Source organism: Erpetoichthys calabaricus, chromosome 5 (assembly GCF_900747795.2).
Source record: "Erpetoichthys calabaricus chromosome 5, fErpCal1.3, whole genome shotgun sequence".
NCBI lineage: Eukaryota > Metazoa > Chordata > Cladistia > Polypteriformes > Polypteridae > Erpetoichthys > Erpetoichthys calabaricus.
In genome coordinates this window covers 69,879,053-69,906,547 of record NC_041398.2, presented here as the reverse complement: position 1 = coordinate 69,906,547, position 27,495 = coordinate 69,879,053, and the positions used below count along the sequence as shown (strand labels likewise).

General features: G+C 36.8%; 1 protein-coding gene across 1 annotated transcript in view; it reads right to left on the bottom strand.

Annotated features, from left to right (window-relative positions):
- Nucleotides 1-3,698: 3,698 nt before the first annotated feature.
- poln (polymerase (DNA directed) nu) overlaps nucleotides 3,699-27,495 on the bottom strand; it is a 195,059-nt gene continuing 171,262 nt past the window's right edge. Inside the window, exons 9-11 of the mRNA XM_051928538.1 lie at nucleotides 17,685-17,795; nucleotides 3,819-3,897; nucleotides 3,699-3,711 (exon numbers count right to left, since the gene is read on the bottom strand). Of these exons, the coding sequence (XP_051784498.1) occupies nucleotides 3,699-3,711; nucleotides 3,819-3,897; nucleotides 17,685-17,795 (203 nt within the window). The remainder of the gene's footprint in view (nucleotides 3,712-3,818; nucleotides 3,898-17,684; nucleotides 17,796-27,495) is intronic.

Genomic DNA, 27,495 nt, shown 5'->3' with positions numbered 1-27,495 from the left:
GATTTTCGGGGTGTCTTTGAATTCAGCCCTCTGTAGGTTGGTAAATTTCATTTTCCATCAAACGATGTGGTATCCTTTTGTTCCTAACACATTACCCAGTTCATATCAGTATAGATATCCAGAAGGTTTTTTTCCCCCATTGAGATCTGATGTGTTTTCAAAGTGTTCCTTTAATTTTTTGAGCAGTTCAATATTATTTATATATATGTTTTGCATTTTAGGTGGCTTAAAATTTGATTATCAATGCTCAGGTTGATTTTCTATTTAGTACACTTACATTTATTAGAAATGATTGTAATATTAATTAATGATAATATCCAAATAAGTATGGTATACAGTATCTTTATTGTTTTTGTTGATTGATCTGTGGAAAGCACCTTGAGTTGCACATAAATGTATGATAAGGTGCTATATAAACTTTTTTATTACAAATGTACTATAATTTTCTTGTAGAATTCTGTATAGGCCTCTACAATTATTTATTGTTTTGCTTGGAAATTTTATTGCAATGCAGTCTTGTTTTTAACAGATGCCTCCATTTTGAGTAGCAAATGTTGTGATACCATGACCAATTGCCAGGGAGCATGATTCCAGAAGTCACGCTACATGTCAATATTGGTGGAAATATATTTAAGCCAGTGCTCCAAGTAACCCATCTTGCAAGTTTTGGATAATTCTTGCAAACATTTTATCAGCGCTTTAGCTTGAATTCCTGGTTACATAGTTTTGCCTTTCTTTTATACTTTGACTTTTGAAATCCATTTTGGCATTGACGCTTGATACAAATTTTGTTTTATTGACTACATTATACAGTGCAACCGGAAAGTATTCACAGCGCATCACTTTTTCCACATTTTGTTATGTTACAGTCTTATTCCAAAATGGATTAAATTCATTTTTTTCCTCAGAATTCTACACACAACACCCCATAATGACAACGTGAAAAAAGTTTACTTGAGGTTTTTGCAAATTTATTAAAAATAAAAAAACTGAGAAATCACATGTACATAAGTATTCACAGCCTTTGCTCAATACTTTGTCGATGTACCTTTGGCAGCAATTACAGCCTCAAGTCTTTTTGAATATGATGCCACAAGCTTGGCACACCTATCCTTGGCCAGTTTCGCCCATTCCTCTTTGCAGCACCTCTCAAACTCCATCAGGTTGGATGGGAAGTGTCGGTGCACAGTCATTTTAAGATCTCTCCAGAGATGTTCAATCGGATTCAAGTCTGGGCTCTGGCTGGGCCACTCAAGGACATTCACAGAGTTGTCCTGAAGCCACTCTTTTGATATCTTGGCTGTGTGCTTAGGGTCGTTGTCATGCTGAAAGATGAACCGTCGCCCCAGTCTGAGGTCAAGAGCACTCTGGAGCAGGTTTTCATCCAGGACGTCTCTGTACATTGCTGCAGTCATCTTTCCCTTTATCCTGACTAGTCTCCCAGTCCCTGCTGCTGAAAAACATCCCCACAGGATGATGCTGCCACCACCATGCTTCACTGTAAGGATGGTATTGGCCTGGTGATGAGCGGTGCCTGGTTTCCTCCAAACGTGATGCCTGGCATTCACCCCAAAGAGTTCAATCTTTGTCTCATCAGACCAGAGAATTTTCTTTCTCATGGTCTGAGAGTCCTTCAGGTGCCTTTTGGCAAACTCCAGGCGGGTTGTCATGTGCCTTTTACTAAGGAATGGCTTCCATCTGGCCGCACTACCATACAGACCTGATTGGTGGATTGCTGCAGAGATGGTTGTCCTTCTGGAAGGTTCTCCTCTCTCCACAGAGGACCTCTGGAGCTCTGACAGAGTGACCATTGGGTTCTTGGTCACCTCCCTGACTAAGGCCCTTCTCCCCCGATCGCTCAGTTTAGATGGCTGGCCAGCTCTAGGAAGAGTCCTGGTGGTTTCGAACTTCCTCCACTTACGAATGATGGAGGTCACTGTGCTCATTGGGACCTTCAAAGCAGCAGAAATTTTTCTGTAACCTTCCCCAGATTTGTGCCTCAAGACAATCCTGTCTCGGAGGTCTACAGACAATTCCTTTGACTTCATGCTTGGTTTGTGCTCTGACATGAACTGTCAACTGTGGGACCTTATATAGACAGGTGTGTGCCTTTCCAAATCATTTCCAACCAACTGAATTTACCACAGGTGGACTCCAATTAAGCTGCAGAAACATCTCAAGGATGATCAGGGAAAACAGGATGCACCTGAGCTCAATTTTGAGCTTCATGACAAAGGCTGTGAATACTTATGTACATGTGCTTTCTCAATTTTTTTATTTTTAATAAATTTGCAAAAACCTCAAGTAAACTTTTTTCACATTGTCATTATCTGGTGTTGTGTGTAGAATTCTGAGGAAAAAAATCTATTTAATCCATTCTGGAATAAGGCTGTAACATAACAAAATGTGGAAAAAGTGATGTGCTGTGAATACTTTCTGGATGCACTTTATCTTCCAGTCTACTCTGTCTTTACTGTCTGTCACTTTTGTTTATACTCTGTGGTAGAACAATTTTACATTTAAATAAAGTTTGAAAACATCCATCCATCCATCCATTTTCCAACCTGCTGAATCAACTTAATATTAAACATAATTTTTAAATTAAACTAATTAAAACTAAAAATAATTCAATAAATAGTGAATGATGGTTAAGACTGAACATTACTGTATATAGTTTAAATATGAGGTGATAGCCATCAGAAGTAAATACTAAGATATTTTTCAGTACAAATTTGGAAGTACTATGAATAAAATCAAAATAGACTTTAACAGATGGTCTTCGCTTTAGCAGAGAGAATACATACTATAAAAATTAACATCCTCCCTAAGCTGCTATATTTATTCCAGAGTATCCCTATATACATAAACAACTCATTCTTTAATAAATTAGGTTTAATTATAACATCATTCAAATGGAACATGAAACAGCCTCGCATTCAAAAGGGGACTAAAGATCTAAAACAGAAGGTGGCATGACACCTCCTAACTTTCAATTTTCCAACTATTCACAGACAAATTCAACTGTAAAAACTGTTTAAGTAAATCCTTATAAAGAACACACTGAATAACTTCATTAGGTTCATTTTTAATAATGACACACATTTCTGATTTATTGTGACAAAAACAGTTTCGACAGTTACTGAAACTAAAGCAAATCATTGCTCAAGCAACATTTTTGCGTTTAATTTTAGTTAACTCATTTGTCAGCATTCTGAAAACTTAGTTGTTTATTTTAGTTTTAAAAGGCTTGGACTCATTAACTTGGACTCATTTACATCCATGTGTTCATTGCAAATGATCTGTTTTAATAAAATATTTGGAAAGATATTCAAGACTCAGAATTAGGATTCATCTCCAGGCCACAAACCATCTTGATGATGTCTTGGAAAATAAAAATCTATAAAGTAAGAATGACCTGACATGGCAGAATGAAAGAATTAAGAAGTCATGAAATGAAATAATAGGTTCTGTTATTGGCAAAGAATTAAGATATTGGGTTTGAAATAAAAGCATGCAGCCATTTAGGAATGAAAAAGAGAACTAAACTAAATGCAATTACATTATTGATTTCTATGTTTGATTTTTAACAGAATTTTAAATATATAATTTGATGTAAGATTAACAACAGGACAATTGTCAAATTTGTCCATTTTATATAAACCTGTCTGGAATGTAATGTAAACAGAGCTTAACATTTCCTAAAGAAATATTCTAAAAAAAAAAAAAAAAAAAAAAAATTCCAAGAAAGAAAGTGCCATATATATGTTTATAACTTACAAATTGTAAATTTTGAAATTTTACATAATTACAAAACTTACCTGGCACAAAGAGTTGGAATAGCTGCTATGTAAGAAGAAACTGTTATCATTGCAATTTTGCACAGGTCTGCTGCTGAACCTAAAACAAAATGATATTAAAGGATTCCAGAGATAAAAGCATTTTACCTGCACAATTTCTGTGCTCATTTAATTTAATCTGTTTAAAAAAGAAAGTTATGCCTTATCCTACCATCACCAGAAGCAAGAAAAAATTTGGCATAAGTCCTCAATCAGTTATAAAGTTTACTTGCGTGATGCAGAAATTAGTTATAAAAAAACGCTTTAAGCAAAGCAGACACTGCATGGCTAAAAACAGAAACAGGGTCCACAATTTGGAAGTAAGCTAAGATGACAGAAAAAAGTGCACTAATTCAATTTATGATTAATCTAAGTGGATAACCACTAGCCTGGGACAGATATAGCATTAGGCTCCGCATTTAATAAACAAGTTTTTTTTTTCCTGGTTATCTGTAAACCTTCACTGTATCTGAAAACATTTGTCCTGACTCAGTACTTTTTAAACTCTTTTTCTTTTTTTCTATTTGGGGGGTTTGGATAATCATCAGAGCACACTATACAAAAATAATAGCACTGTATAATACTTATTATTTAATAATAATAATAATAATACATTTTATTTGAAGCGCCTTTCAAAAAACTCAAGGTCACTGTACAATCAGGTTAAAAAATAAACATTCAATAACTAGAAAATTTAAAATCCAAATAAAACATCAGATAAAACAGCAATAACAGTTACAATGAATAAGCAATTTTGAACAGATAAGTTTTAAGATTAGCCTCAAATTGGTGAAGGGTAGTCATATTCTTAAGATAAGCAGGTAATGAGTTCCATAAGGAAGGTGCCGATCTGCTAAATGCGCGATATCCCATCGTAACAAGACGTGCTGGTGGATTATTTAAGTTAATGGAAAAAGAGGATCTGAGCATACGAGAGGGTTTAGTGACTTGTAGGAGCTGTGAGAGATATGTGGGGGCAAGATTATGAATGGCCTTATATGTAAGGACTAAAATTTTGTAGTTGACCCTAAACTTTATTGGCAGCCAATGAAGCTGCTGAATAACGGGTGTAATGTGATCAGAATAGGGTGTTTTAGTAATTATACGAGCAGCCGAATTTTGAACAAGTTGAAGTTTATGTAATAACTTTTGAGGCAGACCAAAGAGAAGTGAATTGCAATAGTCCAGGCGGGAGGTGACCAAACTGTTGACTAAAATGGCAGTAGAGTGATTTGACAAAAATGGACGCAAGCGATTAATGTTTCGCAGGTGAAAGTAAGCTGCTCGAGTAACAGAACTGATGTGAGACTGGAAAGATAACGTGCTGTCCAGAATTACACCAAGGCTTTTTATCTGATCAGTACAGGTAACAGAAGTATTGTCTATTACTACTGAGATCTTTGATGCCTTCGCTATTGCAGATTTCGTGCCCATAAGAAGCACCTCAGTTTTATTAGAGTTCAACTGCAAGAAGTTGGAAGATAACCAAGACTTGATCTCAGCAAGGCAATCAGTAAGTGAGGATGGTGGAAGCGATGCAGATGGTGAAGTGGAAATATATAACTGGGTGTCATCTGCGTAACAATGAAAGTTTATCTTCCATTTACGAAAAATGACACCCAAAGGAAGCAGATAAATGATAAACAGCAAGGGGCCAAGGACAGAACCCTGAGGAACCCCAGATACTACAGGAGTGGGAGTGGAGGTACATGTATCCAGCTGAATGAATTGAGTTCTGTCTGTAAGATATGACTTAAACTAAGTTAACGGAATGTGAGAAATACCTAGTGCAGATAGCCTTTTTAGCAGGGTGAAATGACAGACAGTGTCAAATGCAGCACTGAGGTCAAGAAGAACAAGGATTGTGATTAGGCCTGAGTCTGCAGCCACTAAAAGATCATTAGTGATCTTAACTAGTGCCGTCTCAGTGCTGTGAAAACGTCGGAAGCCTGACTGGAATGGTTCGTATAAACTGTTAGCAGATAAATACTGATGAAGTTGGGAAGCCACAGTTTTTTCAAGAACCTTTGAAATAAAAGGAAGATTAGAAATTGGTCGGAAATTATTAAAGTCAGTAGGGTCAACCCCAGGTTTAAATATTTAAACATTTAAATAGATAATCACCATTAAACACTTAATAAAAAGCTAAAAATAACACAAGCAATTTAGTCAATCAGTTTTGGCTGGTCACCTAATAGAAAAGATATCCCAATATTTAATTAAACTTGTTTTTAATTGTCATCAGAGTTTATGCATATACAACAATGCTCTGGTTTGTAGTGAATACCACCAACCATTTCCTGTTTGAAAAGTGGTCTTCCTGAAGACAAACTTGAATAATATGGTAATGCAAAATTATTCTCAAGAACAATAATCTTTTTTTTTCTGTTGTTTACACCTTTTGACAAGATAAAAGTTTTTTTTTTTTTAAACTAAATGACTAACTAAATTAGTTCCAATATAAGGAGAGCAGAAAGTAGCTTTCTTCATGCCACTTGACCATTATTTAAATTTGTAATAAAGTTTAGCCTTACAAATACTCTAGAATTCTAGTAAGAAACACCATATTAAAAAAATCAGCAAAAATATCTCATAGTAATCAAAAATCCTATTTCCAAAATAGCAGATGTGTGCTTCATGTGAATATGGATTAATTGGAATGGAAAACTTTTGTCATAGCTTAGTCACTGACTCCAGCAAACTGGGAACAGTATTAAGTTAGCTTCTGCTCTCATCAGTAAGGGATGTCCAAAGGCTTGATAGTTTCACTGATTAAATCAGGAGATTCATTAAAACCTACATACCACATAGATGTGCTTTCTTCTGTGAAAATTGCTGGCAATTCAATTAGCTCTAGTGGAACTAAGACATTTGTGAGAGTGTGTATTACAGTATGTGTGGGTCCAATGCTCCTTGAAAACAGGGTCTTTAATGTTATGGTCTTGGCTATAATTATTGAAGGAAGGACAAAACACTTGGATATTAAATAAAAAAATATCACTTAGCTAGACATTTAATGTTGGCTTAACTTCCTGAAACAAACATCTTTTAAAGCTAAAGAAGGCAGCACAGAACAAGAGTCTGTAATCCAAAAGAAAAAAAAAACATTGCTGTCAAGTTTATTGTCTACAGCAGGGGTAGGCAACGTCGGTCCTGGAGTGCCATAGTATATGCAGGTTTTTGTTCCAACCCAGTTCCTTAACGAGAACTCAATTATTGCTGATGAAGCACATATTGCTTAAGTGACATTTTAATGCTTCATTTTAGTGGTCTCGCTTGTTAAGGTTCTCCAACCTTAATTGCTTATTTCAATCTTAAACTGCTGCATTCAGTGTTTTAATTGCTCCTTATTAGCAATAAGATGTAAAAGACAAAGCAGCCAGCAGTTCTCCAGCTAGCTTTTTTCCAATTACATCTGTGTGTGTTCATCATGCACTGTTTGATTTAATAAAACACTTAATAGAAAAATGTGACAGACTGAAAATGATCTGTTTAGGCTTCAAATCATTTGGATGATATCCTTGGAAAGGAAAAAAATCTACGATATAAAAGCCTTACATTGCACAGACTAACAAGCCATACAATTAAATAAGGTCTGAGATTGGCAATGATTGGTTTCTAATTAAGCAATTGGGTTGAATGAAAACCTGTAGCCACTGCGGCTCACCAGGACTGACATTGCCTACCCCTGTTTTACATCTTATTGCTAATAAGGAGCAATTAAAACACTGAATGCAGCAGTTTAAGATTGAAATAAGCAATTAAGGTTGGAGAACCTTAACAAGCGAGACCACTAAAATGAAGTATTAAAATGTCACTTAAGCAATATGTGCTTCATCAGCAATAATTGAGTTCTCATTAAGGAACTGGGTTGGAACAAAAACCTGCACATACTGTGGCACTCCAGGACCGACGTTGCCTACCCCTGGTCTACAGCATGATTTGTAGAAAATATCTAAAGGCTGGGCCACTTCATTTATTCTAAAGGCACTCTTGCTATAATAAATGCTAAACATTTATGATAGAAAGACAGCCAGTCACTGGAGATAGTGGCTGTTATTTGTAAATACATTAGTCTAATCAAAAATGCAGTTATTCTAAGTGCTATTTCATGCTCATGCTTCTCTTTAAAACTAGACACCTCTAGCAAGTTCTTGCTTAACTTAAAAAATATTTAGCTTTATCTGTATGCATGATTATTAATAAAAAGAGCCATATCTTAAACTGTCTGTGTGTGTAATTGCTAAATTCATTGACTTTTATAGGAATGTGGAAGGAATGCTATGGAAGGTGTTTTCTACAAAAATTAAAATGATAAAATCAAAATGCAATCTTTCTTTCACAATTTCATTTTCAAAGTCTGCATGCAAAAATGCTGCAAAAATTAAAATGAAAAAACCCCATTTGCAATTTCATTTTCAATGCCTGTATGAAAGAATGCTGCAAAAATTAAAATTAAAATGAAATAAACCTAATTTGCAATTTCATTTTCAGCTTGAACCAAACTGAAGCTGCAACAATGAGAAGTAAAACGCATAGAAAGCATTCTGTTTCCACTTGAATGTAAATAAATGTAAATTATGATGCAATAAATTTCTGTCATGTTAAATACTGCAATTAAATTGCACATTAATTTATTCAGAACTACAATTAGGAGTGGTCATAGGGTTTTGTGAGACAGTTTTACTGTGAAGCTCACAGTACAGGGGTGAAAAGATGGAAGTGGCTCTACAGCTATGAAGGACAAAAAAAGCCCCACCCATTGACCCTCGATATTGGGATTTTGAGAACTTGAAAATGAAATTGCAAATGGGAAAAATGGAGCATGATTGGTAGGAGGAATTCTTTCCTAAAACTTTTTATGGAAAATTTTCAAATAGCAATTGGATCTAGAATAATACTTTATTTGATTTTTGAAGTTACCCTTGACTATGAAACAGCAAGCCACTCTTTTTGAAAAATATATTGTGGTATAGTACATACTCTCTACAGTCACTGCAGTGATATAACATTGCTAGACTTACTTATAATTAATGGCTACAAGACTAGTACAATTATTTCTGTCAGTTCAGACTAATGCTACCAGTCCTGTTTATTCTTCCATTTTTGACTGACACCATCTCACCATCCTGGAAGGTAAAAGTTGTTTGTAGAGACAACATTATGGTAACCAAGTGAAATTACTTGAATTAAGGAAAAGGGTTGAAGTCTTGAGACTGGTGAAGCTAATACTGACTTTTATATGTGAGTATATGAGTGTGTGTTTGTGTGATGCAAGATGGCGCCGACTGTTGAGGCACACCGTCAGCCGCTCTGGCTTTTTTGTTTCTCGTTAGTCCTGCTTTTTCTCGGCTTACTTGCTCCTGTGATGCTCTTCCTGACTCGATGATTCGTTATGATCGCTTTACCCTTTTGGCTCTTCGAACGAGTGCGGAGGTTTCTCGACATTTGACTCCGGAGTTCAGTCAAACCTTTGGCTGACTGTTTGAGGAAGTCCCGGCCTCCCTCATCACTGTCCACGGCTTGGCCGGTCGCCGATGGAACGCCGCTGCCGGGGGAAGCGTGGAGGCACCAGGGCTCGGCTCCGAGCCTCCCGGATCCTCTCTAGGAACAACTCTCCTGGCTCCCAACATGAGTCAATGCTCCCGGAATGCCTCTTGCCCTCGGATGCTCCGGTACACCTCCCTGCCTCGCTCCGTCACTGCCGCCGGGGGGTGAACTTTAACAACCTACGCCGCATCACGACAATGTCAGCCGCCACGGCTGGTGCGTCTTTGTTAACGTCGTCCCAGCAGGTTCGTTTTGCGCTGATAAATGCCAGATCGGTCGTGAACAAAACTTTCATCCTGAAAGACTTTTTTCTTTCCAATGGCCTGGATTTTTTATGTACTGCTGAAACCTGGATTTTACCTCTCACTCACTGAAGTTTTGCCCCCGGGATGTTCCTTTATCAACACGCCGAGAGCGCAGCGCCGCGGCGGGGGGCTTATTGACCTTATTTAAATCTGATTTTATCTGCAAACGCCCTTCCCTTCCGCTTTCATTTTCCCCTTTAACTTTTGAGCTCAGTATGTTTGAACTTGTCTGTTCTCCACCACTGCTGTGCACACTCATCTATCGCCCCCCAAAATATAATAAGGACTTTTTAGACGAATTTGCAGCTTTTTTGGCTGATATTACCTGCAGATATGATCGCTTCCTTTGTTTGGGTGATTTTAATATCCATGTTTGCTGTCCCGTTAAACCTCTAGCAAAAGACTTTCTGGACATTATTGACTCCTTTGGTCTTTCTCAACTAGTGAATGGACCAACACATGGACAGGCTCACACACTGGACCTGGTTCTTTCTCGTGGTCTCAAAATCAGTGACTTGGACATTCTGCCTCCCAGTTTTTCTGATCACACTCGCCTGTTCTGTTTAATTTGGATTTGGTCTCTGCTGAGCATGGTAAATCCACCACTACCCGTCCCTTCCGTGTAATTTCCCCTTCTGCTGCTGAAGATTTTGCAGCTGCTTTTTCATCAATCTCCACATCATGTGAATCCACGGATGCTGATGTTTTATTGCAAACCTTCTATACTTCCTGCTGTTCTGTGATGGATGTTGTAGCCCCACTCAAACGGAGACAATCCAAAGTCAAGCATGACCCATGGCTAAATGAACAAACTCGCTCCATCAGGTAAAACTGTAGGTGGCTAGAACGTAAATGGAGGAAAGATGGTCTCACTGTTACCTTTGACTGCATGAGAGACATGTGGTCTCAATACCAGAGAGCAGTCAGAGGTGCAAGGAACCGTTTTTTCACTGACATCATCTTAATAAATTCTGGCAATCAACGTGTCTTATACAAAACACTGAATGCTGTCCTCTCTCCAGCTGCAACTGTTTTCTGTTCTCCTCCAATGCTCTTTGTAATCAGATCCTTACGTTTTTTCTGGATAAGGTCACGAACATTAGATCCCAGATCTCCATTTCTTCTTCTGGCTCTGATGATTTAGCCGTTCCTGTACATGGCTCCCTCACCAGCTTTAAACCCATTTCGCTCCCCCAACTGGAAAAAATCGTCACCTCAATGAAGCCTTCGGGCTCTCTGGACGATGTGGTGCCGTCCAGACTGCTGAAAGATGTCTTTCCTGTGATTCGATATGATGTCTTAAAGATCATAACTAGTAGTCTATCTTCGGCTATAGATCCTTGTGCTTTCAAACATGCAGTTGTACATCCAACCGTGAAAAAACCTGATCTTGACCCTGCCGTCTTCTCCAATCTTCGTCCAATTTCCAAACTACCTTTCCTGTCAAAATTACTCGAAAAAGTAGTTTATGAGCAATTAATTCATCACTTACAGGACCATCAGGTAATGGACCTTTTTCAGTCAGGCTTTAGGCCCCAACACAGCACAGAAACCGCGCATTTACGTGTCCTAAATGATGTCCTTTTGGCATTGGACTCAGGACTCTACGTGATTATGGTTCTTCTCGATTTATCTGCTGCCTTCGACACAATTGACCACGACATCATGATCTCCCGACTCGAATCCTGGGCTGGTGTATCTGGCTTAGCCCTCGACTGGTTCAGGTCATATTTCTGCAACAGGACTCTTAAGAGTCATGCTAGACAATTTTTCATCTGAATCAGTCCCACTCCCATGTGGTGTCCCCCAGGGTTCCATTTTGGGGCCACTACTTTTTTCAATTTACATCCTGCCTTTAGGTGCAATTTTTAGAAAACATACAATCTCGTATCACCTATATGCCGATGACTGCCAAATTTATTTCTCCCTCAAGTCAACTGACTCCACTAAACCTCTTCTCGACTGCTTATCTGACATTAAGGACTGGCTGGCTGTAAACTTCCTTCACCTGAACGATTCAAAAACCGAGGTCATTGTTTTTAGTCCTGACCGCAAACAGACCCTACCCCTTGGCCTCGACTTTCTTCCCATTCCAGTAACTTCGTCTGTTTCCAATCTTGGAATCAAAATGGATATGGTCCTGAAAATGGATGCTCAAGTCAACAGCACAGTAAAATCCTGCTTTTTCCATCTCAGGCGAATTGCCAAACTCAAACCAATTCTGCCTTACCACCTCCTGGAATCAGTAATCCATGCATTCATTACGTCCCGGCTCGACTATTCTAATTCCTGCCTATATGGTATTAGTAAAGCCACTCTTTCTAGACTCCGATTGGTTCAAAATGCGGCTGCAAGGCTTTTAACTGGAAGCAGCAGAAGCCAACACATTACACTGATTTTAAAAACCCTACACTGGCTGCCGGTTAGCTTCAGAATTGATTTTAAGATACTCCTCTTAACCTATAAGGCACTAAATGGTCTAGCCCCTGCCTACTTGAGTGTCTTGCTCCATCGTCACAATCCCCCTCGTGTTCTTAGATCCACAGATCAGCTGCTCCTAACCGTTCCCAAGGCACGTTTTAAATTTTGTGGTGAAAGGGCTTTTTCCGTCTGTGCACCTAGGCTCTGGAACTCCTTACCTTTAGTGGTTAGGCAAGCCGCTTCAGTCGCCACATTCAAATCACACCTAAAAACGTACTTCTTCACATTGGCTTTTAATTCTTAACCTGTCTTATTTCCACTTGCTTTTTGCTATTTCTCTGTTTTATTGGGTCCCCTGACCTGTTTTTAGTGTCTCTGTTTTAATTCTCTCTTAAGTTTGTTTTTAATATTTTGCTTTTAGTCTTGCTTGTTTTAACTGTACAGCGCTTCGGTCAGTTGTAATGCTGTGTTTTTAAGCGCTTAACAAATAAAAATGGTATGGTATGGTATATGGATTTAGAATTAAGTCATGAGTAACTCATTTGCATCCTGTTTACTTTGCAAGTTACAGAAAGTCACTGTTTCCTTAACAGACCCACAGAGGCCTAAATAGCTGGTAAAATTTTCATTCTGATTGGATATTCGGGGTTTCATGTGGTTAGAAAGCAGGAGTACTATCACACAGCCAGACTAAACTTGTTGAATGAGAAGCAGAAAAAGATTTTTTTTTATTTTATTTTTAACCTCTATGAATTGGTATTGAGAAATCTAATTTTTGTACAAAGCAGATGATCTCTTTCAAATTAAAATAAATCCAAATATGATATATATATATATATATATATATATATATATATATATATATATATATATTAAACAAAGAAAATAACTGCATTATTTACCTTAATATTTGTTCACCTGAAAATCAGAAATGTTTAATAGATACATTTTCTAAATAACACTATTACAGAAGAGAACATTAAGCCTATTCTTCACCTTTTTTAAAGTTACTAGCAATGCAACACTGATCAAGTTTAAGAAAGCTGAAACACAGATAAAGTATGGAAGATAAAAATTTATATATTAGCATAAATAACCATAAAAGTAATTAACAGCTTCTAAAGCATTGGATTTAGCTTAATTTAGACATGACAAAATAAGATATGGCAAGCAAATAGTTAAATAAAGACATTAGTTATATTGCATTTTCTTGTTAAAGCTTGAAGGAAAATTACCAATATTGGGAAAGGAAGGATAGAACAGAAAGAGAATGACATACAGAAACTACCTGAGGACAGAAGAAGGGGGAACGTGGACACCTGTTCTTAGTTAGAAGACCAGAAAGCAAGGAATGATACCACTAACGGAATGCAGAAAAATGGTCAGGGTAGGTATGTGAGAAACCAGCTGGAATAGTGAGTCAGCAGAAACAGCAAAGGCATTGATACAAGGTCAAGATGATGTAATGTATGGAAAATAAAAATTAGTATACAGTAATCCCTCCTCCATCGCGGGGGTTGCGTTCCAGAGCCACCCGCGAAATAGGAAAATCCGCGAAGTAGAAACCATATGTTTATATGGTTATTTTTAGAATGTCATGCTTGGGTCACAGATTTGCGCAGAAACACAGGAGGTTGTAGAGAGACAGGAACGTTATTCAAACACTGCAAACAAACATTTGTCTCTTTTTCAAAAGTTTAAACTGTGCTCCATGACAAGACAGAGATGACAGTTCTGTCTCACAATTAAAAGAATGCAAACATATCTTCCTTTTCAAAGGAGTGCAAAGCAAGCAGTCAAAAAAAAAATCAATAGGGCTTTTTGGCTTTTAAGTATGCGAAGCACCGCCGGTACAAAGCTGTTGAAGGCGGCAGCTCACACCCCCTCTGTCAGGAGCAGGAAGAGAGAGAGAGAGAGAGAGATAGAGAGAGATAGAGAGACAGATAAAAAAAAAATCAATACGTGCCCTTTGAGCTTTTAAGTATGCGAAGCTCCGTGCAGCATGTCCTTCAGGAAGCAGCTGCACACAGCCCCCCTGCTCACACCCCCCTACGTCAGCGCAAGAGAGAGAGAGAGAGAAAGTAAGCTGGATAGCTTCTCAGCCATCTGCCAATAGCGTCCCTTGTATGAAATCAACTGGGCAAACCAACTGAGGAAGCATGTATCAGAAATTAAAAGACCCATTGTCCTCAGAAACCCACAAAGCAGCGAAAAATCCGCGATATATATTTAAATATGCTTACATATAAAATCCGCAATGGAGTGAAGCCGCGAAAGGCGAAGCGCGATATAGCGAGGGATTACTGTATTCATGTACTAGTATAAATAAATATAGAGAAATATATAAGCATTAACCTTAGTGTAAATATTACTGCAAGTCAGGCCTACCAAGCAAATGATTAAATAAAAGCACATGCCATATTTCTTTTTAATTAAAGCTTAGCGTTGAGCCACCAAGTATAAACTAGCATGCCAGCCAAGGAAGGGGAAGTGATAAGAAAAAAGCCTAAATATGGAAGAAGGAACTTCTTCCCAGCCAAGGCCAATAGAAATGAGCAAAACAGAAAGTAAAAATGAACAATAGACAGTAAAAATACCGGGGGGCCAGCTGCAGGGAAAGTCAGGAGATAATAATGGCTCCCATGCAGGGCCGGATTTATATGAAAAGAGGCCCTAGGCTATTCCACTTATGAGGCCCTTTCACCTTCCGTTTTTAAGTTTGTAAATTACATAAGAGATAATAAAATTTTGCTAACAATTTGAATGTAGGCCCCTCTTGATCTTGAGGCCCTAGGCTGAAGCCTAGTTAGCCTATAGGAAAATCCGGCCCTGCTCGCATGAGAACTCGAGGTATTGGCTGGGCAGGTGCAGGGGGGAGTCAGAGAAAACAGCAAATGAGCTAATTTGAGCGAGGTCGGAGTGATAAATTATTACTATATAAGTTTGGAGTCATAAGAAATGTTCAGGGCTCAGCTCAATTTGGCCGTATTGGGTTGAGTCAGTGTTACTGTTATTTTATTGCAATAAAATTATAGACTCTGTTTGCCTATCCTCTGAGTCTCCTAATAGCCTTCATTTCAGGTAAAAAGCCTTGTGGTGACAATTTTTCGCCACAACAAAAGTACATTCAAACTTTTTTTGTAAATATGCATCAAATGTTGTATCAGTGTATGTCAAAATTATTCAAATATGTTTATGATGTGATTAACTTGGATTTATCACTGGTAAAAAAAAAAAAAAAAAAGCAGGATTTGGCTGAAATTAGATTTTAGTGTATAGTTACACCTGGATTTAAAACATATTCATACATTATATGAAACAGTTATTAATGAATGCATATAAAATAATTTAATAAAACTGACAAATTGAAAAATCATTTGTCCAGACCAGTCTGCTAATGGTATTTCCGGTAGCATTTAAAACTTTTTTGCAGTCCAATTTGATTATTGACAAAATTGCTACTACAATCTCTCATTGAAATAATTATGTAAATTGAGCATACATTCACATATCACACTCTTAAAAAAAGCAAAGCTTTACTTTATTATTAACAAAACAAGCTGTTACTTAAATTGCCTATTGTCACAGAAGAATTTCATTGTTCTCACTATTTTTAAGACACAGGCCACTTCACAAATGCACTCAATCATACGAGGGGGGACCCAAAAATAACCAGAAATATTTTTAAAACGTGTTTAATTTAATTTTCTGTACAAACTAACAATTAGTCTCCTTCGAAGTACTGTCCATTGACGGAAATACACTTACCTAACTGTTTGTTCCATTGTTCGAAACATTTTTTAAATTCGTCTGAAGTAATGCCCATTAATGCTCTGGTCGTTTCTTGTTTTACCTCTTCGACGTCAGCAAAACGCCTTCCTTTCAAGTCTTTTTTCATCCAAGGGAACAAAAAGAAATCACACGGAGCTAAATCCGGTGAGTAGGGTGGGTGGTTCAGGGTTGTCATACCGTTTCTTGCCAAAAATTGTCGAATGCTGAGAGCAGTGTGAGATGGAGCGTTGTCATGATGAAAGAACCAATCGTCCCACAAATCAGGGTGTTTCCTTCTCACACTGTTGCGCAACCTACTTTTACAAAAAAATTCACTGAACACAAGCACAACCTTCCAGACTGATGGCACTTGGCAGACTGACTTGTGAGGAGTGTAACTAGATTGCCCTAGCGGCCCAACCACGTACTACAAGTACCAACCTAACAACAACAAAATTCCGGTTATTTTTGGGTCCCCCCCTCGTAATTTGTAATAGATGTTTTCCTGCAGTATCTCAACTTTGGCTGACTTTCATCTGTAGTGGCATATATACTGTTGCTTTAGGTAGTGTATTATTATTAGCCTCTCTTTCCTCGTAATTTAAATTTCAAACCACTATTTTTTCTAGGATAGTTTTTCAGGAAGAGTCAAAACCTAAATGCTTACATTGATAATGAAGACATACTTCTGATTTTTGTAGTTATGCTTTTACTCATAGGTGTAGTTTCTATGGACTTAAAGAACTGTCATCAATTAGTATATCTTTTACTTACTATTATTCAAGATGTTAAGCTACCTTTCTCAGTACAAATTCTTTGATATATCACCTCTTTTGCCACAGAAAATGCTGGAAAAATCAAGGTGCTCCGAGATAACTTTGAACAATATACAACTGATGTTTCTGTAATGGGCTATAAACTAGTGTTTTAAAGAAAAGGCAGAATTTCTGGAAAATTCTGCTACAGGTTATTGCTGATGGCTATCTACAGCACACAAATATTTACCTGTCTTGCTAAAGAGTCACCTGCTTTGAATAGTCAGACTGCTTTGATTTAGTATCTTATCTACACACAATGTGTAGATACAGAACTGTCTGCTTCCTTGGAAAATTAATTAGTTCTGGGGACATTGGTTTCTAATCAAGTACTCAAAGTAAATGTGTTTACACTATTTGTTATACAGAGTAAATTGGCTTGCACCATTGTTTTCACTGATTACCATGTTCATCTATGCAGAAATTGAAGCATATATATATTTCTGGGAAAAGGAGAATAAAAGTAGAAGAGAACAGAGAAGTATGGTCTGAGACTCGGGACTGCTGTCTGTTTCTTTTATGCTTTATGCTTTACACCATATTGCTGTGGCTACACCCTGTAGCAACAGTGGCTTGTACCTGGCCCAGGTTCCCCTAGGCCTGAGGTCGGTAACATTTCTTCTGATACAGGAATTAAAATACTTTGCTCCAATGAATGAGGGGAAAACCTAGACCTTACCCTACTAATCCATGCAAATTCTAGAAAAATGCCAGCTGATTACAGGAAATAGTCACAAAAACACCAGTATTTACCCATAATGGGCTAATTCAGAATTGCTAGTCAAACCTAATGAATATGTATGTGATATGATACGAAACTGATTTACCTAGAGGAAATCTTTGTAGAAATGAAGATAATATGCTAACATTTCCTAAATTCATTGGGCCAAAAACCCAGCTCCACAAGTCTATGAGACAATACCACCAAGCACCACACAATTGTGTCACCTGTTTATGAGTTCGGTTATGTCTTTTTTTCATCTTACCTTGCAGAACAAAGTTGACTGCCTGCCTCTCTGCTTTACAGCGAATGGAATAGTCTTGTGATGTGACATAAGGCAGTAATCTTTTGCGACCCATGATGGAAACAACATAACCTTAATAGACAAATAACAATAAAAACAAAGAAGAGGAAACAAGAAAAAATGAAAATGACTATTTTCATACTTTACACTGTTTTTCTGCAGAGATGTCAATCCTTTAACAACTCACTATAAATCTAAGGAGATAGGCTCCAAAGAACCAGAATGTAAAGCATGTTTAACAGTTGCATTTTTGAAACAAAGGAAGCAAATTTAAGAATATATGCTTTAAGAACTATTTTACCTTTTTATTTGTATTTTTGTGAATTATATATTAAACATGGTGCTCAAGTGAGATATTGAATCAGAAAAAAACATTCCATTTAAGTTTGAAAAAATATTTAAAATAAGTAGGTATTCTACACATGGACAATATAAAAGGTATCTATTTAGGCATTTTAGAAAATGCTTATTCTAATACAAAATTATGCAGAGCTGCAGATCAAGCTGCCCTGGTGACAGGGCACACATGTACAAACTATACCCACTTATTAGGCCAATTTAGTATTGTCAATCAAACTGCATTTAACAATAATTATTGGGGTTCATTGTTATTATACATTTACCTTAAAATGACTACAGAAAATAGGCATGTTTTAAGGCTTTGATACCCATTTCTATCACAACTGACATACATTTCTTGTTTATCTCATTATGAACTATAAATTATAGAGTGTGGAAGAATAATTTAAGGTAACATATCATTCATCTTAAATAAATAGTATAGAGGCTTAAAAAATATCAGAAACCTGTTCAGGCACACCAGGAAACCAGATAAAGGTCAAGTGAACAACAAAATGTACACTGAAATATAAGAATTGGTTTAGGAAAAATACTGATATGGTCAAGTAAATAAAGAATGTACCAGAACAAAGGTTGATGTAATATACAAAATGTACTGAAGGATGACTAAGAAATGACTAAGAAATCAGCAAATGTCCTATAAACGAGAATGGACAATTGTTATATGCACAGAAATTTCAAGGGTGGTGGCACAACTCAAAGGTATAAGAAGAACCAGACTATAACAGACTTCTACTTTATATAAATCATTTAGGTGTAAACCAATTTACCAACCAGAATAAAATGTATGCATTGATTGACACTATATGTAAATTAAATAGTTTATAAAATGAGCCTCTATTCTTTGTTTCTCTGAGCCTTCTGACCATGCTGTAACAGACTGCTTTTGAAGAATGCTCCCTCCAAAGCATTTCGCTGAGGAGTAATTAAAAGATACAATGAAGAGCTTTTCTCCTGCCTGAATGCTGTATTGTCCAGTTAGAGGATGTTTTCTTTCTTTAATAAGACTAGGGAGTGGCGGCTCTGAGGCTAGGGATCTGCACTGGCAATCGGAAGGTTGCCGGTTCGAATCTTGCAAATGCCAATAGGGACTCTGCTCTGTTGGGCCCTTGAGCAAGGCCCTTAACCTGCAATTGCTGAGCGCTTTGAGTAGTGAGAAAAGCGCTATATAAATGTAAAGAATTATTATTATTAGGGGGCTCTGCCCCCTGCTAGCCAACCCCCAGGCAGGCAGTATGCACTAGCCACTTCGCAGCTCTGTCGCTCGTGTATGGGTAAGCAGATGTACAACTTAAACGGATTGTTATTTTCATGGGAACTGTTACATATGCATAATAAAACTAACTTTTTTACATTACAGCGAGTAATTGACAATAATAAAAAAATAATAAATTGAAAGAAAACTGTTTCATGTTGCGTTAGAGGTATTCGTTGAGTTATACATTTTTATTCCATTTGGATTTGAAATTAACATGCAAATACTTTTTAAACTTACACTTTTACTATAAAACTTCAGTAAAAACAATATTTTGAATTAACTTTTCTTCAATAACGCATTGAATTTTGATTCCGTGTTTGGACTTGCATAGTGACAATGCAATGTATAACTGCCTGTGAGTTAATATCGTTTCTTTCTCTCTAATAACAATTAATAATAATAATAATAATTAACATTATTCAAAGTTATTGACTGTCTGTATACCTGCATTGTTATCACTCTTTAATTTAATATTTTCTTTATCAGTATGCTGCTGCTGGAGTATGTGAATTTTCCCTTGGGATTAATAAAGTATCTATCTATCTATCTAATAAATAAACTGACTTTTTGGAATGTTTGTTCCTGTGATTTGTTAATTTGTCATAGCAAAACCTATTCTAACGAGAAACTGTAAACATTTTAATACGAATGGCATATCAAGATCTCCTTTGGTGTCTAATGTTATCTGCGGAATATGTATTATATTACCTTTCTTGTCGCCTGTTAAAATTTTACATTAGAATTGTTTGACCAATTTTCAATACAACTAATCTTGTCCCATTGCATAGCCCATCACTCATACATAAATTACGATAAATCATTCTTTCAACAGTAATTTGGCCAGTGGAAGACCGGATGGTGTTAACGCTTGTAGATATTCTATGGGATATTGTAAATTGATGTTTTCATCTTCTGCAATATCACCACCAACTGCTTCAGCATAGTCTATTGATATGCATTCAATCACTTTGCCCTGTAACTGATAAACAATTTTCACATTAATTTGTTTGACTTCATCGTTTCTTGCTGCTAGGATTGCCCGTGTACTCATTTCTTCTGTTGAAAACCCTTCAGGATAAAATTCTTCAATAAGATTTGGACATAAGTCTTCTTTTATTGGGAGACTGTTAATTTTAAAGTTGCCAATGTCTAGTAGCCAGATAGCGAAATCGATCAAATCTTGATCTGCTCGCATATCTTTCATAATTTGAATTGTTGAAACAAAGACAATAAATGCCCACTCTTTAGGCATGCATTGTAAATCTGCCTTCAGCCTCCTTTCTTGATTACTGGTAGAGCTTTACGAAAGTCGCCTCCCAGTATAAAAGTTTTAACCGCAAACGGTTGATTGGAGCCAAAAACATCCCAAAATGTTTTGTCAATTACATTTCATACTGTTTGTGGGATCATTGACGCCTTGTCCCAAATAAATATTTCAGTCTTTTTCCATTTCAATGTAACATTTTCGCCCGTGATATTTAAAGGTAAGTTAAAAGTTTTGGAAGCCATTTTACCATATGGAAGAAGAACCACTGTTGTTTTTGCATAAGTGTTTGCAATAATGGACTAAACACTCATACAAAAATGTTTTACCTGCGCCACCAGGTCCATCTACAAAGAATAACCGCTGACGAATTTCACCGTGAATACATTTTTGAATTGTGTCGAAAACTGCTCTTTGATCATCATTTAATTGTGAGTACATTTCCCGATATAAATTTCCAAGGCCTTCCACAGTTAAATCTTCATCTGCTGTTATCTCTTTCTTTATCTCAGATTTGTCAATTTCTTCTGGTAGTCCAAATTGCTGCATTGTTAAATCTTCTGCTTCTAATAATTCTTTGATGATCGAAAGAGCCGTTTGTTTATTAGACTTTGTGGATAATGGTCCTTTGAACATTTCCCACTATTTTAAAGCATCAACCTCACCCGTCATAATTAAGTACACGAAGAAGTGTCTTAATTTGTCAGGAATCATTAGAGAAGCGGCATCAGACATCATTTCAAACATATAGCCGTCCAATTTACATAATCCAGCTGCTCATGCCGCTTCTTGAAAAGTACCATTCGTAGTTCCATCTAAAGTTAGAACATCTATATATGAAGTTGTTTCATTCGATTCATGCAACAACAATTTTAAATGAAACTTTTGGTGACACAATATTTAATTAAGCAACATTTTTGCAATTAATTTTTCTTGGATGCTACACTCCTTTTTGTATCTGCCATGTGTAATGTTGAGGAATTTGCGCATACATACTGTATATGCCTTTGCATTTATGTCAGTTTTGTTAAGTACAAAATAATCCAATAATTTTGTATTTTTCGTTTTCGCTACCTGTAAAGCTTCAGCTTCTTCACCTTATTTAAATTGAATCATATTCTGACCTGGTAAATTAATCTATACTAATAAAAGGCAAAGCACTCACTGACACACTCATCACTAATTCTCCAACTTCCCGTGTAGGTAGAAGGCTGACATTTGGCAGGCTCATTCCTTACAGCTTACTTACAAAGTTAAGCAGGTTTCATTTTGAAATTCTACGTGTAACGGTCATAACGGTTGACAATGTCCGCCATGGTAAACTTTCATTTTTATGGCACTACCATCATGAAATTTGGTAAGCAGCTTCCCTGCGCTAACCGAAACCGATGTACGTACATATTTTGGTGGTATGACACCACTGTCTGCCGCCATATTGAACTTTCCAACGGTCTTTGCTAGTTATGGGCCCATCTTCAAGAAATCTGGTACACGGGTTCCCAACGCTAACTGAATCCTACTTATGTACATATATACGTTCATAGCCTGCAGCTCGGTTGCCGTGTGAGGCGCCGTTGGGCTCCCCATCCCCACACCTCCCACGTAGTTGGCTGCCCGCCCATATAAGGCCGTGCGTCGCTCCGGTCTCTTCATTCCCTTCCTTGCTTCGCCACGGTATTCACGTCTCCCTGCTGATAACTAAAGCCTTTTTATTTAATCCACGGCTTCTCCGCTGTTTTATTGTTCTTTTATTATGATTATAGTTATTGTGTAGATATTTTCGTTTACATTGTTCAGGTACCCATTTCCTTTATCGTTCCAACCGTACCACCATTAACATGTCTATCGAGGTGATCACCATCGATCAAAGAATTGTCACTTACCGAGTGGTTTCCATGCTCGGAGATGGCGACTGCCTTTTCCATTCTCTGTGTTACATATTGCACGGCCATATCAGGCTCACTCTTGATATCCGGAGGAACATTGTGTCTTATGTATTGAATGACTGGGACAGGTTCAAGGTGTTGACTGATGACGGTACAGGAGATAATTATACTACACAGGAGCACTATAAAAGTGAAATGTTTAAGTCCTTCACCTATGGTTCTGCATGTGAGTTGATGGCTGACACTGAATTGTTCAGTTGTCGCTTTCAAGTGTACCGAAATGGCTAAATATTTTACACCTTTGGACAACCGCCAATGCCTCTTAAACATCTTAGATTCACAGGTGACGATTTGAGTAGTGGACACTTTGATGTTTATGAATGTTTAAACTCTCAAAAGCTGGATGCGAAGTTATCGATGAAACCTATTTCAATTCAAACGCCTCCAATTTCCAATAAGGCTCTGCTTCGCAATGACAATTAATAAGTCTCAGGGACATACCCTATAAAAGGTTGGCATTGATTTGAGGCAAGATTGCTTTTCACATGGCAAACTATACTTTGCATGCTCAAGAGTAAGCTCAGCGTACAGCATGGTCATATTACAACCGGAGGGCCGAACTGACGTGGTATACAAAGAGATCCTTAACAAATAATTATTGGTATATTTTCCCTCAGTTTAAAAAGGTTTACTTTTCTTCTTAATAAAAATTTTAAAGCAGTACTTCACCGCTGCGAAGCACGGGTATTTTGCTAGTTGGTAATAATTCAACAGAATGACTTCGACCGTGCATTGGCAATTCCATTAAATGCCATCTATTTTCCATTGCACTGACGTACCGAGTATCTAAATATGTTTGAATTTTGTTCTGAGACTGTTCTTTGGATAAAGTTACGTGTACCCTATCATGCCATTTATGAATGTACTTGTAGATGTACTTAATACTCATAACCGATGCACAATACTCGATATTAATATGACAATCGAATTGTTTGAGCAAATACGGGTTATTCGGTACAATTGTTGAATTATCGATCATCACAATTTTAACATCTTTTGTTTTTAAAATTTGATCATGTAAATGTATGCTCCGATTTGACCGAACACCAATTCGAGTTCTTTCAATAAAACTAAGACTTTCTGATAAAACAAGAAAGTCAAAATATCCAGAGCTGAAGTAGCCAGTGGCATTGTTCTCAAGAATCGACAAATTTCTGGCCACTGTGGATTGCAAGTCATTGAAGTAAATAAATTTGGCCGACTGATAGTTTGGGATATTGCCATTGTCTCATGACATAACTGTTGCAATGCTCTTGGACTACCTTGATATGATGGTGGTATTATTACTTCTTTACCTACTTTGAATTTGTCGGAACTATTGATATTTGAATTTTCAGCGTGATCAATGAGACCTTGCATATGTTCCGTTCTAAGTTTTGCTTGATTCGATTTAATAAAGACGATTAGCTTCAACTTTTTTATACACATTAATAATGTAATGTTGCGATAGACGTTGAGATGACAGAAGTGGGTTAAATACATTGGGACGTATTGCTAATTTTGACCCGAAATATTGTGTGGGTGTTATTCATTTATCCGAATTCGTGTGTTTCATATTATACGACCATTCTGTTTCGCCATCATGGAAAAGCAAAGGAAAGGAATGAGGCAAATTATTAGACAAAAACGACGAATCGTGCTGTACTTTTGGATAAACACAAATATCAACTCTGTCTTTGATATCTCAGTCTTTCGAAATTGTTATCGCTGACAATTTATCACAAGTTGGTTTATTATATAGAAATCCAAGAAAACTTCTTTGTCCGTGTTTTGCAGATAAATTTCGTGTAAAGTGCGATACTTTTGAATGTATGGATTTGTATCCAATATTGGCTGTAGAATTTCTAATACATCCGATCATTTAACTCTTTTGATTCTATGTTGCATTGCTTCTCCGTGATCATAAATATAAACCTGACCGAATTGTGTTTTTTTTCAAAATTAAACTTGTAGTAGCTTTAATTGTTGCGAGACCACCACAGACTCTCATAGTGTATGGTCCAGAATCATGCAAATCTACGTTTTGAGCATTGAATGATGTGAATGCAAACAGATTATTGTAGATTCAGATATTTTGCCTGTAGTGTTTGTAGATTTCACTTTCACCAAACAACAAATCTTTTAATTCTCCCGGATACACCTCTTCATTGGGAAGAAGCACTAGTTTTCCCTGATGGCAACACGAATTAAGACAATCTACAAGTCTCCGACTTAAACTTTAAAGCTGAACAATATCTACATACTTCTGTCATAGCATCTATGTCCACATATTCAATCTCTTTTCAATGTTCCGTTATTTCACCGAGTAATAATTTCCGTTTGTTAGCGCTAATGTGATCTTTACCATCAGTTTTTTGAGACATTTGAATTTTACTACTTTCATAATCTGCAACTTACTCTGCATGTATATCGCACAAACGTTTTTTTTGAGACTTTCGAATTCCACTGCTTTCATAATCTCTAACCTGCTCTGCATGTGTGTCGTGCCAACATTTTTGAACCTCTTTACAACGTTCTACTTTGTCTTCTACTCTTTGTCTTTTATTTCCGACCCCGCTTGTACCTGCTGGGTTTTCAATTACACATGGTCATGGCTGATTATTACTTTCCAAATTTGCACTTAAGATTATTATTGTTCTTTTTTGAATTCTTTTCCCTCCAATGCTTTTGGGCCTCTTTTTGACGTGCTGCCCTTTCTTCTTCACTTAGTCGTTGACGTGTAATCTAGAACGTATAAAATTATTGTCCAGAAAAGGAATACAACGAAGGAAACAAATAGATTGTATGTATAAAAATACTTCCCAGAAAAGCTTCTTTAAAGGATGAAACTGAGGACTTTTCATAAATGACTTAAAATGAGGAAAACATAAAAATTTATTAGAGCTGAGAGCGCAGGAAGTGTGTCTAACTAAAGCATTCACACGAATGAGAGGTGAGAGGACCATGGCCCTGCGGCCGTCAACCGGAAATGGTTGAGACCAACTTGAAAAAATCTCTTGGCAATACTCTCGTCTTGTCACATGATTTTCTTTTATAATAGAAAGGTGTTAAATTTCTACCACAATAGAAACAATATAAACTAATTTAATTGCTTTATCTACTAGCACCACTCACAGAAATAATTTATAGGGTATATTGATATTTGCCAATAGCATTTGGTTGATTTTACTCAATATGAAAATGTTTTTAAACTTAATTTTGGGGTGTGGAGAGACAAGACACCCACTGCTTTAAATTTAGATGAAAATGAGCATGCATATAGGCTTTTCATATTTTTTTTCAATACAATAACTTCATTTTGGAGGATGTAAGGTAACTAAGGTAAATTATAATTAAAGCAAATCAAATTGGTATAGAAAATCAATTAAATTGGGATGTCACATAACAATATTGAAAAGTGGATTGATTCCACCAGTTCAGATGATTATTATTATTTTTTTTTTTAACATTTTCCAATGAGAAAAAAGGAGCGATATTTTCCAGAATGCCTGTGCAGTATTTAAGTTTTTTACTTGGCAAAAAATGCCTTAAAAGCATAAATTCAGTTAATATTTTTTGCAATTATCAAAGATTTGGACATCTCCACCCATTTATACAGCATCGAGGGAAGATCAAGACTGTAAATAACAGCACCTTTTTAAAGTGACAATAATTTGCTTGCTCATAAAAGTGGCTTTGGTTTGTCATCAATAATCTGACAAAAAACTGCACATTCTACATTACAATTAATTACATTGCATAATATCATCTGGCGCAATTTTTAATTAGCAATCCTAGTTACTAATGGTTTGATTGGGCACTTGGATATCAAATGCTCAGATGATTTGCCAAGTTAATTAATATGTGGAAATAACAATTATTGTGTTTTGATAGGAAATAAGATAATTTTAACATGTAATTGAATTCAGTTCCTCCATACATTTTTTTTAGCATAACATGCTTCTGTTTAGATTGTTGGAAACTGGATATTCTGGAAGAAATAATAATAATCATATTTATGTAGCGCTTTTCTCAGTAATCAAAGTGCTTTTTATAGTGAGTCGGAGCCACTTCAACCACCACTAAAATGTAGCAATCATCTGGAAGATGCGATGGCAGCCAATTTTTGTGCCAGTTTCACTCAACACACATTTGCTATTAAGTAGTGAAGGGGTGAAAGTGATAACCAGTTAAAGACAGAGGATGATTAGGGGGACAGAATAACTAGGCCATGGAGGACAATTTAGCCTGGACATCGGAAGACACCCTGCTCTTTATGAGGGATGCCAAAGGATCTTTAATGACCAGAGAGAGTTAAGACCTCGATTTTAAGTCTAATCTGAAGGACGACACCATTTTTACAGCACAGTGTCACCATCACTGACTTGGGGCATTGGGATTCACATTCAGACCACAGGGTATGCACTCGCTGGCCTCACCAACAACTCCTCCAGGAGAAATCCAAGCATTTCCTAGATGGTCTCCCATCCAAGTACTGGCCGAGCCCAAACATGCTTAGCTTCAGGTGGATGACCTCTTTTGAAGTGCATGTGGTATGGAACACTTAAAATTGTTCTATGGTGCACATTCAATAAAATTATTCTGGTTACACTATATATTAAAAAACATTAATCATACTCTGTAGGTCTAGGATTTAAAACTTTGGTTTTCACTTGTAAAACAAACATATGAAACCTAAAACATATACAATTTGCAGGAAGATTTGTTTTGAGCAAGACAGACATACTGAGAGCTAGATGACATTACACTAGCAGTTACACACACACAAACACGGGAACATTTTAAATTTGTCAATTAATCTAAAAAACATAGAATATTCAGGAGTTACTATAGCTAACTAGAAGAAAAAGATGTTTGAAAGCAATTACAAATTGAGAAATAAAAACAATGTTCACGGTGGAATTAAGATCCACCTGTTTTGTCCCTTTTGGAGAAGAACGGACG